Source organism: Falco cherrug, chromosome 4, assembly GCF_023634085.1.
Source record: "Falco cherrug isolate bFalChe1 chromosome 4, bFalChe1.pri, whole genome shotgun sequence".
Lineage (NCBI taxonomy): Eukaryota > Metazoa > Chordata > Aves > Falconiformes > Falconidae > Falco > Falco cherrug.
This window is the reverse complement of record NC_073700.1, coordinates 98,282,841-98,296,694: the sequence shown is the minus strand read 5'-3', so window position 1 is coordinate 98,296,694 and position 13,854 is coordinate 98,282,841. Positions and strand designations below refer to the sequence as shown.

The following is a 13,854-nucleotide window of genomic DNA, read 5'->3' as shown; positions in this document are numbered from 1 at the left end:
TGTTGTGACTGCTGTGTCTAGATACCTGCAGGCTAGGATCAAGATACATTCAGCGATACACACTTCAAGAACGTTCATCTAGCTGCCTTGTGCAACATTTAATGGGAAGCAAATCTTTGGTTTTAGAGGTCAAACAGGATCTGCCACTAAGAACTTACGTAAAAATTCTAAAAAAGCTAAAAATCACATTTCTGCACTAGGGGAAGTTTAGACTGGGCATTAGGAAAAATTTCTTCACTGGGAGAGTAGTCAAACACTGGAACAGGCTTCCTAGAGAGGTGATAGATGCCCTGAACTGGTCAGTGTTTAAGAGGCATTTGGACAATGCCCTTAACAGCATGCTTTAACTTTTGGTCAGCCCTGAAATGGTCAGGCAGGTGAACGAGATGATCACTGTTCCCTTCCAACTGAAAAACTGTCCTGTCCAATCCTATCCTATCCAATATTTCTCACTTAACTTGTCTTCCCCTATCCATGACCTGTTGAGAAGGTAGGGTCTTTTACTCAAAATCTTGATTTCACGAAGCTTCCTATTACAGAACACCTTACCGGAAAACAAAAACCAAAAAACCTGTTTTGTAGTAATTGATCTGTAATAAATGCCAATATGGATTTCCATATTCTGCCATAAGAACACCTTTTCTGCATTTAATTTAATCTTTTTTGGAAATCCATCATTAACTACAAAGGATAATAAAAAAATTAAGAAATAATGAACATTAAGGTGGGGCTACTGTTCTTGAAATGGAGAACATACATCAGTGAAGACAATGAAGAAAGTGTAGCGTCTGGCCTTTATCCTTTTTTGCTCACTACTCATAGAATAGAATAAGAATTAGGTACTTGTAAAAGCCAATACTAAAACAAAGTAACATTGATTTCCTCTTCTGTCCTATAAAATTATTGATCTGTTTCTAACCTAATTGGCACTTGTGAAAATAAATGGAAAAAGCAGTAGGCTATTTATGGGGTTCAAGTATTTGTTCTCAGTACGAGAGTCCTAGGCCTGCTTGTTCAGGGCTGTGTTGGCTGTCCTAACAAGCTAAAGATCTGAGTGCTGTAGCATACTGTATTTGCTTTGTTCTCCTTCTCTTTAATCTCATGTATCTAATTATTTCTTGTAATTCAGAGAAATAACAGTGCTAAAGATGCCTTAATGTATTGATACACAACAACTGAGCACACACTGCTCAATTTTTCAGTAAAAGTTTTATCTAACATAAAAATGAACAGCTGATTAAAGGAAAGAGACAATAAAAGAAGTTTTCCAGTTAAACCCACCAGAGTTTGTGCAAAGCAAAGGCACGCTATTTCTCTTACATCCTGCCTAGGAGGCCAGCTGACATTAACACGATGTTTACATAACACAAAAACATTTTTATTCAGTTATGTTTTCCTGTACTATAGAATTTACTATATAGGATACAAAGACTGTCCGTTTCCTTGGGTTTGATCCTCAGATATTTTGTTTGTGGGAAAATGTACAGATGAGTAGGCCCCTAGTCCACATGCATTTAGTATTCGCAGCTTTGAGGAGGAATTAAATGTAGGTCTAGATTTCCCACGCTTTCTTTTAGGCAAAGCAACACTAAAGGTGTTGCACATAAATTCAGTGACAGTATTTGTATTGGCCTCAACAAGCTTTGGCTGAGTCTCCAAGCTGTCTAGTCTGGATGTGGAGCTTGGTGCTCGAAGGTACATCAGGTGAAATTTAATTGCAATCGGAGGAGTTGTCCTGAAACCTAAAGGTCTGTGAGAATCATCAGAATCAGAACAGTTAATTAAAAATTACAAATGAGGAACACTCAGAAAAAGGCTTATGGTTGTTTAAAAAAGAAGAACGAATAAAACTACATGCTTTTCCTTGGTGTATCCTTGGTATATATATGTTCCTATCATATAATTCATAACAAACATCTTTGTAAAATACTGTCCTCATAGGGCTGCTGAAGATTGTTCTCCCCTGTTTGGGCTGCTATGCAATAGCTGCTGCGGATATGGAGACAGATGATTCCACATCTGTTTGCCAGTACCCAGAAAGGAAGACTGTGTTTTAAAACAGTTTAAAACACTATTGCAAAAATAGCCTCATCTATCTCACTTGGATTGCAAAGCTGGCTATTTGTGTGCCCCTTTAGGATAAGATTTGGACCATCCCTCCAGTAGAAATTGTGTTGCAGAAGAGATGCATGTGTATGTTATTTTGCATGCTGTAGCAGTGTGCCTATGTGAAAGAGGGCGGGGGGAAGAGAAGTTGATTCCAATTTCACCACACAGCTAGCTCTTGTGTGTGTTCACAGCAGTTAGCCAGGTATATTGTCTTGGTTTAGCGTGGCTAAAGCTGCAGCTATTAGCAAGGTGATTTTACCTATTACATCTCTATGCTAATATAATGCTGTTGTTTTCTCTTGTAACAAAACAGAAGTACTCTGCTGTCTCTCTCTGCAACATATCTACAGAAGTCCTGAAAGTCATCAATGCCACTGAAGAACTGATAGCAGAATCCACTGGTCCCTGTGATTTCCCAGCTGACATTCAGGACAGAGGAAGAGGGACCTTCCCGCTGGGAACAGACCCCATCAGACTTGATGAGCAGCTCACCACACTGGAAGAAAATGTAAGAACGTGAATCAGTTTGTGAAAGTCTCGTGTGCATGACTGAGTGTACCTGTGTGTGTGTGCCAACTGCAAAGGGAAAGCACGTAGACAGCATCAGTGGATGTGCAGAATTAATTTGGGGTTGTTAAACAAATACACAAACAGAACAAAAATATTATATTTCAAAGGGGTGCTCAGCTGTGCTGCAGTTTTGTTTTGTTTTGGGGGGGGTACTTCAAAATATTTGGGGGAAGAGAAGAGTTGCATGGTTTGGGGTTTGCAACTAATTTTAGAATCCCTATCTCAAAAGTTAACGTAAGCCTTCTGAACCTCTGTGGCTGTGCAGCTGCACCATGCCTGGCTGAAGCCACATGTCTCCCAGCCCCAGCATAGCCTCATTACTGTAAGGACAGGTAGGGAAAGCATGTCCCCAGTCACACAGAGAAGAAATGGAGGAGTCTTCCTCCCCCCAGGCACCCCCAGCATACTGCACTGAGCACCCAAGGGGCCGGAGCTGCCTGCTGCACTGTTAAAAAGAGCAGGCTGGAGAAGCTGAATTAAACAAACATTCATTTGGCCACATCTGAGTCGTCTGTCCTTTTTCATGAGTACTTGTCATCTGCAGGAAAAAGTGCAATGCTGAGTCAGAGAGGGGAGTCACTACTCGCTGGAAAATGTTATGCATCCGCTTAATGGAGTTGGTACACATGTAACTTTCGATTTTCTCTTCTTCCCACATTTAACTGATTACATTTCAGTGTTTTTTTTTCCCCCCTTCATTAGGAGCTCTTAAAGACCTTGTAAAAATCTGTGTTGTCCCATTATGAGATTCTGATTAATTCAAGAAAATAGATCCTGGTTTTCTTTAGCCCCAGAAAATTTTCAGACAGAATCTCTTGGGGCATAAAATCAGTTTCCTCCACAGAAGCACACTTCCACAACAGCCCCAGGCTAAGGGCTGAGTAGGAGATAATCCATGGCAATAGCAGCCAGTCCTGGCACTGGGCTTGTCCTACTCCACAGCCCTCTCAGCAGCAGTCCCACAACTCCCCAGTCCTCTCACCACACCTTTTCTGAGCTCAAATCTCCCAGCCCTGCTTCAGTTCAGAGGTTCCCATACTTGATCCTACCCCTCCTAACCTCAGCCGCTCCAAAACCGTTTCCATGTCAGGCCTTTCCCCCTGTCCACACCAACAGGATGCCCTCCAGCCTACCCCTGAGCACCTTCACTCCTCCCCAGCAAGCTCCTGATCCTAACCTGACCTCCAAATTTCCCCTTCCCACCTCTGCTCATCCTTCCAAGGCATCCTGCTGTGCCAGCTGAGGTACTCCTGCTCTTCCCTGCTCCCACACGCTGTCCTGATTGCTGGCCTCTCCTGCCCTCCCCCATGGGGCACCACAGCCACTTGAACCTGCCCCACCACAGGGTTTTCCACACGGTGGCCATGCTCCTGGCTCCTCTCTGGGAGGGGAATTCAAAATGAACAAGGTAAATAAGCTTGGGAGTCAAACACAGTGGGGCTGGAAGGGCAGGAGAGGAGGATGTGTCCAGGAGATGCTAGACGTGTGGCGCGTCAGATCTGGCCCTCTGCAGAATGGTAAAGGCTTCCATAGCAGTTGCTGCTCTGATGCCTGGAGAAGGGTATACCTTGGGCTCATGGTGAGCAAAGTGGCTTCCTCGTGCTACCTACCATGATACTCATTTCATTGTTACACAACAGATGCAGCCCCACAACTTCTAGTTGGGTTTGGTTGGTCTTTTTTCAGAATAATAGAAGTAGGTAAGTAGATGGAGATGTTCCTCTCCCCATGAAATACTAACACATCCTAGCTCCAAACGCACAGAATGCATCTGGCAGGAGAGTGAATACATAATGAAAATCCATGTCCAGGCTGGATCACATCTTTAGAAAAACTAAGAAATTCCACAGGAGGACAGAAAGCAATTTGGGGAGAGTTGTTCCCACATTTTTCCTGGGGAGACCTGTGTTGTAAACTATCGGAGGTGCATTTTTTTTTCCTAAATTGCACTCCAACAATCCCTCCCACCCTTGTGGAGCTTTGGCATCTGTGGTGCTGTGGCCCCTAGTCATTCATTTGGGCCGAGATTTCTCACTGAGCAGAGACTGGGCACTGAGGCAGAGCATTTCTTGCTTTGGCATTGCCCTCTGCAGCTTATCTCTGGTTTACCTTCTCCCAGTGCCTTGCACAATGCATAAGGCATCCCGCTCGGCCTTGCTGTGAACCCACACTACATGTCTCTGCCCTACACGGGATATGCAGTAGATGGCAAAACTTTGTTTCAAGATTTCACCACCACACTCCATGAAAGATTTCTGAGGAGCCTTTAGAAATCGAGGAATCCATAACTTTTCCCAGCACAGCTGGGGGCATATCTTGAGTGCAGCATATCCTCTTCGCAGAGGATCTGGGTGTATATAGACAATTTGTTCATTTTTCTCTCTCTAGCATTTTGGGGACTATACACACATCAGTGTGGAGAACGTAGGGCCACCTGTACCAGCACAAGGTCAGGTGGGTTTTAGTGGAAGCTGTACATACCTAAATGACAGTAAAATAAGTCTCCACAATCTGAATGGGAATGTATGCATGAGGGCATAATTTAGTGGAGACCTACAAGTACAGAACTGCTGTTTGGAAGTGCAATGATTTTCCAGGTAAAGAAAATATTCTTTAGGGAAAAAAATATTTATATCTAGCTGGAAAAATGTTCAGTAAAATTAAAAATTAACCAGTTTAGGGGATGATTGAGTTACAAAAACATTGATGACCTTCCCTTCCCACATTTTTCTGTGAGTTCTATTTTCTTTAAATTCACCACCACCACACTTCTTTGCAAGTACAACTTATTGTGCAGAGAATTTTGGCACAGCATTTAAATGCATCTTTTCTTTAACTTTCTAAAGATGTTTCTGTTCATAACGTTCCTTTTTCTTCTTTCTCAATCTCACGTCTGAAAGACATGATAGGGATATGTAAAAAATCACCTTTTAATCTGAAGCAACTGTGGTATGTTGCATCACAAAGATGTATAATTTAAATGAATGAAAAGGATAATTAAAACCCACAAAAGCAGGAGCATTTCTATTTAAATCAGCCTGTTAACTTTATGGCCCACCTGTGTCTCCAAGTACTTCCGCAAAGATGTTAAAACAGATCACTTATTTGTTCTAGGTACATTTTTCAAAGATTTCATGCCTGCAGTTAGACTGTGGTCTTACAAGATGCAGTGAATTTGCTTCTTAGCAGTGTCACATACATGAAAAAAATATATCTGTGTTTATGCCTTGAAACAACTGATACAAAGGAAAAAAAACACTATTGCAAGCAATTAAGAAACAATAATAAAATAAAAAGTAATAAAAAGTAAACACTTACTTAAATCCTAATCTAGTTATTGTGCACCACTTTTGATCCATAAAGTCACAGCATGGCCAGAATTTATTTGGATACCTGTTATGTCAAAGGACTGCATGATCTAAAAGTTGTATGCAGATCTAATGACTTGAGTGGAAAACATGTATGAAGTGAAGGTACCTGCTCAAAAACCTAGTGCAGATCCTGTTTGCTTGCCCCTTGGACCATGAAGTCAGCCACAGAATATGTTCAATTTGTGCTAGTTTTGTAGCAACACGGTGTTTACTGCTATTAGTGAGTGAGGCTGCCAATAGGGAAAATGAGAGTATGCATTTCATTTCCACTGCGCCGTTACCAGCTTCATGGAAACAGTCTCAGCTATCTAGTAAACAGGCAGAAGGTGCAGTATTTTCGCACGGGTCTGAACAATTTTAAGCACGCATGTCAAATACTAATGCTTGAAAATGACCCTTTTCTATAATACGGAGGCCTCCATCTGGCTGTATACCTTTGATTTCTGTGTGAAATAAAAGAAACACGTAAAACAGAGTGTATCATCAATTATTACTCCAAGGAGATGAATGGAAATGAACCCTTTACCTGCAGTTATCAGAGGTGTCGTAGATGGGTCTAAATATTAAAAGTTTTTTGGTTTTAGGGAGGATGTCCTAATGATAAAGTCTGTTATTCTCTCTTACATGGCCCAGATAAGTCTGTTGACCCTCCACCGATTCACTCCAAAGGGCTAGGAGGCTAGAAGGTTTTGACTGCTGTATATTTGTGTGAGAGCAGGATGGAATGGGAAACTGTGTTGTGCATGTAAGCAAAGTTGCTCTTTAAGAAATTAATAATCATATGCTGCTGAATAACTACTGCTGAAAACTCTTGCAGAGCTTTGACTGCTAGAAGGCATTAGGTGTGTTTAATAAACAGCTTCATATGAGGTGTGGCCTGTTGGCTTCCCCTTGCAGACTTAGGAGTTTTGTTATGCAATTGAGTATCGACAATACTAAGCAAGCATTTGAGCTATTTTTGTTTGTTTGTTTGATGGTGAATCTGGAGCAAATCTTTTAGAATACCATTGTAGAATACTACGAAATCTGGAGTGCAGCCACCTCATGCCTCCCTTCTTTTTGTGGATGCGTTTTGAGATTATTCCCCTATGCCTTTCCTCTGCCAGGTAAGTCTCCCTGTAGAGGGTTAGCAAGGAGCAAAGCTCAAAGTTACAACGGAAGATGCAGCCTGCTCAGACCTCGATGCCCACAAAACAGAAAACACTGACACCTCTCCCTGCCTTGGCCCTGCAGGTGTACCTGACAGCCAGCACCGTGTACGGGCTGGAGGGGCAGCTGACCAACCTGGAAGATGCCGCACGCAAGATCAACAGCGTTACTGCAGAGTCTGAGCTGGCCGATCTGGAGGATCAGGTGGCCACAGCGGCTGCTCAGGTTCATCACGCGGAGCTTCAGGTGAGGACGCCCACTCCTCCCTCTCTGCAGGTTTCACACCGCCTTGCCTAGCACTCACCTGCTGTCTGCACACGCTTACTTTCAGTGTTCTTTTGTACTGCAGTGGGCTGGTGATCCAAGGATGCTGACTGCATCACAGGAGCTGAGCAAAGTGTAACTGGGATGTGTAGCTCAGCCCAGCCAGGCGTACTGTGTTTGCTTGTTTCTCTCCCCCTCAGCTTATTTTCGGACACAGGAGTGCAACAGCCTGATGCTGCAACACTAATGCTGACCCTGCTCCTTGCTGCCAGGCAGCTCACTTGTCGCGCTCTGTCACACACGTGGCTGTGGTCAGACAGCAGATACAGTCTGAGGCAGTTTATCTGATGGGCAGAGTGTAAAGCACTTCCCGAGAGAAGCCAGTATTGGTACCATTTGACCAGAAAGGCCGACGGCTGCTAAGTGCAGAGCCTAGCACGTGCAAGCCTGCCTTGGGATTTAGCCGCTAAGCAGCACATACCCCAGCCAAAAGGCAATTGCTCTGGTGGGCTGTGATCTAGCAGCTCTCTAGTGAGCTCCAGATGATCTGGTGCTGAAAGCGGAATGGAACGAGGTGACGCTGCCAGACATCAAGGGACTCACACAGCTGGCAGCTCCCTGCAGCCTGTGCTAGGTGAGGTGCTGTGACCTGCCTGTGCCGGGCTGCGTGGGAACTACCTGCTCACTGCACTCAGCAGGAGCACGCTCGGTGCAGGACTGAGCAAAGATCTGAGAGTCTGGCGTGTCCCAGATGTCAGAAGTGCATTCCTACACTAGGCAGCAAACGGTGACGGTTTTTGGTTTTGATCATTATTTTATGGTAAATATGTTAATGGGGGTGAGAGGAGGAGAGAGGCCTGAGCTATGTGAGGAGGATCACAAAGAGGCCAACAGAAGTCTTCTGCAGGGTGAACAGCTTCAGGTGTCCTCGTGAATCAGGAGTTGAGTTACACGTCTGACTTCTCTGACGCTTCTTTCCCTTTCGGCAGCGTTTGTTTCCACTAGTCTCAACACCAGCCTGCTTTCCCCCAGATGTTTACTTCCTGGGACTTTTGGTTTTCCTAGCAATTTGTTTTCCCTTGAGCATTGTTATATAGTGTGTACCTGCATTTATGCGTGTCTGTGTTTAACATACGTATACACTTAAATTATAAATATTTCAGATCAGATGTGTAGATTTTGTGACAGAGGATGTACTTTGCATGTTCATGAAATTAATTCTGGGTTAGGAAATGTGTCCCGCAAAGTTATTCTTTGAATGTAACCTTTGAAAAATACAGCTTGAGTGAACTCAGGATTATGCAACTAAAGGTAACTGGTAGATAACAGATGCAGGTTTTCTCTCCTCCTTTCTTTTTTTCCCTCAAAAGGAGTAAAATGCCTCCTCCTTGGAGTCACAAGGTAGGTTGGATTGTTCTGTCACTCCATCTTTACTAACAAACTAAGCCCCTTTTTAACATCAGGACTAAAGAATACAGGAAGGTGTCAGAATTGCTGAAGAAGTTAGCCATCTGATTATATTTTTTGATTAAAGAGGATTTGACTGGGGGAGGGATATATTTTGGTAGTGGCATCCACAGTAATGTTAAAACTTCTTTTTCCCCCTCCCCATCTGTCTGTCTGTCTCTTTTATTTTCTTTGAAGATTTCAGATATTGAGAGCAGAATATCAGCTCTCACTGTTGCAGGCTTGAACGTGGCTCCATGTGTTCGCCTGACAAGAAAACGGGATCAAAGGCAAACAAACCAGGTGCCAGAACATTATGTAGTATTCAAAAATACATTGGGGAAATTTTGCCTCTCTTTCTGCAATGGAGTTGATTAATGCATATTTGTTGTTTACAGATGCATACAATAGACACGTCAAGACAGCAGAGGAGAAAACTTCCAGCTCCACCAGTAAAAGGTGCACTTAAGTTGTTACATATGTTATATAGAGAGTCTCTCTTTGTAGGGTTCAATATAATGTACAGTTCAGCAAAGTAGGGGAAAGATTAAGTGACAAAATCAACAAAGAAAGCCTAAATATGTCCGCCCTCCTCATTTCCCATTTTACTTGCGTTACATAAAATACCCATTAGTCATGTTAAAAAGCATCACCACTTCCTCTTCAGTGGAAGTTGTGACAGTGGCAAATTAATAGCAGCAGAAGCAGAAGGCTGGGAAAAGCCAATAAGCAATGCTGAATACTTGCCCTGCAGCACAGATGATGATGCTCCAGCGTGCCTGGGGTTAGTTTGTGTGCAGTTGCAGTGTTTAATTACCAAAAGCCAGTTGCCACCCTCCACAACCACCGTTACTTAAAGCCTGTGTACGCTGATTTCAGTCCATATGATGTGGCTCAGCAGTGTTCCTGGTATGGTAGGGTATGGTTAAGTAGGTGAATTGGCTTTATAAAATAAAGTGCTTTCTTCTTTCATATTTTCTCCTTTTTTTTTCAAACCCCACAGTGTGTTATCTCTGATAATTCTAGGGCCTACTTCACCTTGCATTATTCTTGTTTTATTCTTGCGTAATTCCACTGATTGACATGGCCTCAAACTTCAGTAAATTTGGGGTATCACAGCCTGCTCTTTTTCTTTTAAATTAAATCCAGGTTTCTTTATGCATCTTAGGAGAAGCTTTATCTCTAGAAGCTGTGACTCTTCAGGAGTATTGCTACATCTGCTTCGATCTGTTATGTGAATAAAATCTCCCTTTTTGTATTTTTCCCAGGTGAAAAAGTAGATGGTCCTCCAGTTACCACTGTCCGAACATTTAACAGAAACTTCATGCTTCAAGGATCTCTAACACAAAGAGCTAAAGAGAGGAAAAGCACTGCCAAGGACTTAATGGTAAACTCAAATGTTTTTTAAAATACTGTTAAAAGCAGTAAATAGAAGATAGCGGTATCTGTATAGGCAGCTATAGTTCAGTATCTTCATAAAACTTCTCTTAATAGTTTGAGGAAAGAATAGAGACCACTGAGGCAGCTCTGAGAAAGTATGACCAGTGTCCTGGAAGGTGTCTGACTATATGTCATAGTATAACAGCTCCTGAGTATCAGCCTGAGTGAATGTACCGTGGCTGCCAGGTGTCCAGCAATGTGCTACACTTATTTTTTTAAAAAATAAGTAAACTAGGGCTTCTGAAACCCTGCAGTTCGGGCTTCTGAACCAAACCCTCAGAGAACCAGCTGCATGCTTTAACTCAGCAGGTGAGAGTCATGCTGAACCTCACTAATTTTTGAGAAGTGTTCAAAGGTTACCGAAGTGGAATTTAAGGGGCGGATAGGCCATGCATTGGCTCTGCAGGGTTTGAACAAATAGGCTTCGCTGGACAGCTGTCAGCCATTTCTCCTACAGTAGCCACAGAGGATAAGGAAAAAAGCTGACTGTCCCGAAGCAGTCTGCCACTAGATAATGTGGAAAATAGGCAGGGAGGTGAGAAGGAAAAGGACCTGGGTCTGTAGAAGCTTCAGTAAGGTAGTGTTGTGTGTCACTCATGGGTTGTTTTTCTTTCCTGTCTCTCTCTGTTCTAGGAACCTGCGATAGGATCTGCTGTGATGTACTAAACTTAGACTTCCCTACTGCCAATAACACACTGCCTAAGGCTGTACACTACAGTGCCTTTACTTAACAGCCATTGTGTATGTCCAGCTGAAAATGGACCCTCAAGAACCCACAAAGCCTCGGTTATAGGGCTTCGTTTGGATACCTCACTGAGAAAGCTGTCCAAGTCTTCAGCATTATGGTCTGCTAAAGGAAACTCTGCCTTAAAGTTCTCACGAGACTCTAGACAGGATGCTGAGTTTCAAAAGCAAGGCTCCACATTTTAAGATGCACTTTTTCTCCCTATTGATTGTACTAAAGTATGTTGTCTTTAAACCGCAGTATGTTTTTGTACGCTTAGTCAATCATAATGATAGGCCAATTAATCTGCCAGAGCAGACCTGTGATCCATATTTGCTGGCCTCTTACTATTCACATAGGCCACGTGTCTTGTTGAGCAATAAGAACAACTCTGTGCAGTGTACGCTGCTTTTCAGCTGCGTGGTAGGAGTGGAGAATCAGTGTACCTAGCTCTGCTCCCAGGGAGTCAGTGGAAGTTTTGACAGGGTTTGTAGGAGGAGATGCAATATGCAAGGACTTCTCTGTTCACTGAGGGTATGTTTGGCAGACTTGGTGTTCTAGCTCCAGAGCCAGGTATTTTGCTCTTGGCAGCAGGGGGAACATGGATGTCACGTTGAGCCGTGAATTGGCGGCAGCACATGTGGACCAGACGTCTGTTGAGTTACAGTCCTGGCGTCTGGAAACATCTGAACACTGTTGTGAAACCAACACCTTTGTATGTCTCGCTCTTCTTGGTAGCATAGTCCGCTTGGTGGTGTCCAGCCACGCTGTAGTTCAGAATAAATTATGACCAAATCTTCAAGACTGGAAAAAGAAAGTCAAAGCATTGTGGATGAGATATCTGCTGACTGGCTCTGGTGGTTTGTAGGCTGGCTGCGGCCTCCCGGGTTTTCTGAGGAGGTGGCAAATGTAGCCCAGACGTCTCTGCCTTGACTAGTCTGTAGCCACTGCAGAGTATTTGGGGCCTCTCACTGGGGCCATGTGCACCCCCACCAACGTTGGACCACTCTGAATTGGACTGTGAATAGGAAAATTTCTTCTTTCTTGACACCTTTGAAAGGTGAGCCAAACTGGAAAGGCCTTGAGCAGATGCCTTAGGAGGGAAGATGCTTCTTACATGGTGTCCCCCTCACCCTTTTTGGGGAGGACCTTGCCAATTTGTGGTACTTCTTGTTCCGAACAAGACAAAGGAAGTAGTTAGAGGAGGTGATAAGCCAGTGAATCCCTTATCTTCCACACAAAGTGCAAAGCTGGTACCCAAATGCAGACTGGGTTGAAGTGAAACGTGCTATGAAGGAGGGTACGGGCTGGCAAGCTCCCCTCAGTATCCAGGAATGGTGAGCTCTCCTGAGAGCAGGGGGTGCAGCAAAGGAGAGCTGCTCCCTTCCCTGGGCTCCCAGCAGACACCCACTAGCAGAGTGCCACGTTACCTGCCGTGCAGCGGGAACACAGTCCCCCAGGACACCGGGCCATGAAATGGCTATGGTTGGGCAAGTGTGAGCAGAACTGGGCAAATTGCCTGGCTGGACTGGATTTAGAGGGGCGGGTGAGGAAGGTGAGGCTGGATGGGACGGTTGGAAAAACAGCGCCAGCTGCAGATCTGCCACCCACATTTGACATCTAGCTTGTCAGTACTCTGATGCCGAGCTGCATGTAAGGAACCCTCGGAATAAATACAACCATCGTCCCACCTAGAGTACGTAAGTGTCACTCCATCCCTTCAAGGAATTTCCATCTGCTCGAGATCTGACCCAACGTGGTTTTTTCTGGGTAAAATTATGCCTTCTTTTACTCTCACACAATACTAGTTCTCTGAAATTGGTTTGCACAGATATGAGGGCAGAATTTGGCCCACTCTGTTTAATACATATATATATATATATAAAACAAACAGATTTTATCTATATATGCAATCCAGTAAAGGAGATTAAACAGAGTAGGACGCCTAGTAATTTTTTTGTTATCCAGTCTCCTCCTACTTCCTTGACTGTTCTCATGTATGTATACAATACATTCCCAGGTTCTGGTTTATGCAGGTATGCGTGTTATGAAATGTCATTAATGGTGGTTGGTCTACATATTCGTCTAATAAATAATAACTAATATTGTGTATGTAATATCAGTACAGAAATGACTAATTTTAATAGAATAACTCTTCAGCTTTTGTTCTGTTAGTGTGATTTAAACAAGCCAACAAGGTTTGGAATAGGTTGTTTTCCTTAAGAGGCATGAAAAGCAACTGTTATCGTGTTACAATGTTAAAATATTCAGTCTTCTTTGACAGAAAAATGTGTACTGTGTAGGCATTGAAAAAAAAAAAAAAAAAAGAAAAAAAAAACCCACCTGCTAAGGCATTTGGATTTTTACAAATGTTTATTGTGCCAAATATGTGCAAAAATATAATTTACTGTTTTAAAAAATCATAAAAGCGTATGTTATAGCACACAAAGAATTATTTTGTCATCAAGTGATTTCAATCTTTAGTGTTAATATTTATATTTAGATTAATTTTTATAAATGAAAATATTTTAATGGGTAAAATGAAGACTATATGATCTATTTGATTAAGTCTGAGTGAATATTAAGCTTGCCTTGTTGTTGTTATCTGCATACTCACCAAGAATTATTGTCAAGAGAAATTACAAAAGAGTAAAACCAATTTATGAAAAGAATGCCTTTTCAAGGACTTGATTCATAAAGAAAAACCGAAAGTTCTTCTCTGTTGTGTGGATTTATGTGCACTTGGGCCAGGAAGCACGCAGAACACACTGCTGCGTGCAG

At 42.9% G+C, this 13,854-nt stretch overlaps 1 protein-coding gene across 6 annotated transcripts in view; it reads left to right on the top strand.

Moving 5' to 3' along the window:
• The window catches only part of MYRIP (myosin VIIA and Rab interacting protein), a 236,398-nt gene extending 223,447 nt beyond the window's left edge, over nucleotides 1-12,951 (top strand). For 4 of the 6 annotated variants that reach the window (XM_055709086.1, XM_055709083.1, XM_055709082.1 and 1 more), the window contains 6 exons: nucleotides 2,423-2,617; nucleotides 7,284-7,445; nucleotides 9,108-9,212; nucleotides 9,308-9,368; nucleotides 10,178-10,296; nucleotides 10,983-12,951. In XM_055709086.1, the coding sequence (XP_055565061.1) occupies nucleotides 2,423-2,617; nucleotides 7,284-7,445; nucleotides 9,108-9,212; nucleotides 9,308-9,368; nucleotides 10,178-10,296; nucleotides 10,983-11,015 (675 nt within the window). In that variant the 3' untranslated portion in view covers nucleotides 11,016-12,951. The remainder of the gene's footprint in view (nucleotides 1-2,422; nucleotides 2,618-7,283; nucleotides 7,446-9,107; nucleotides 9,213-9,307; nucleotides 9,369-10,177; nucleotides 10,297-10,982) is intronic. The other 2 variants (XR_008732035.1, XM_055709084.1) reach the window with 2 other exon arrangements.
• Nucleotides 12,952-13,854: the final 903 nt, after the last annotated feature.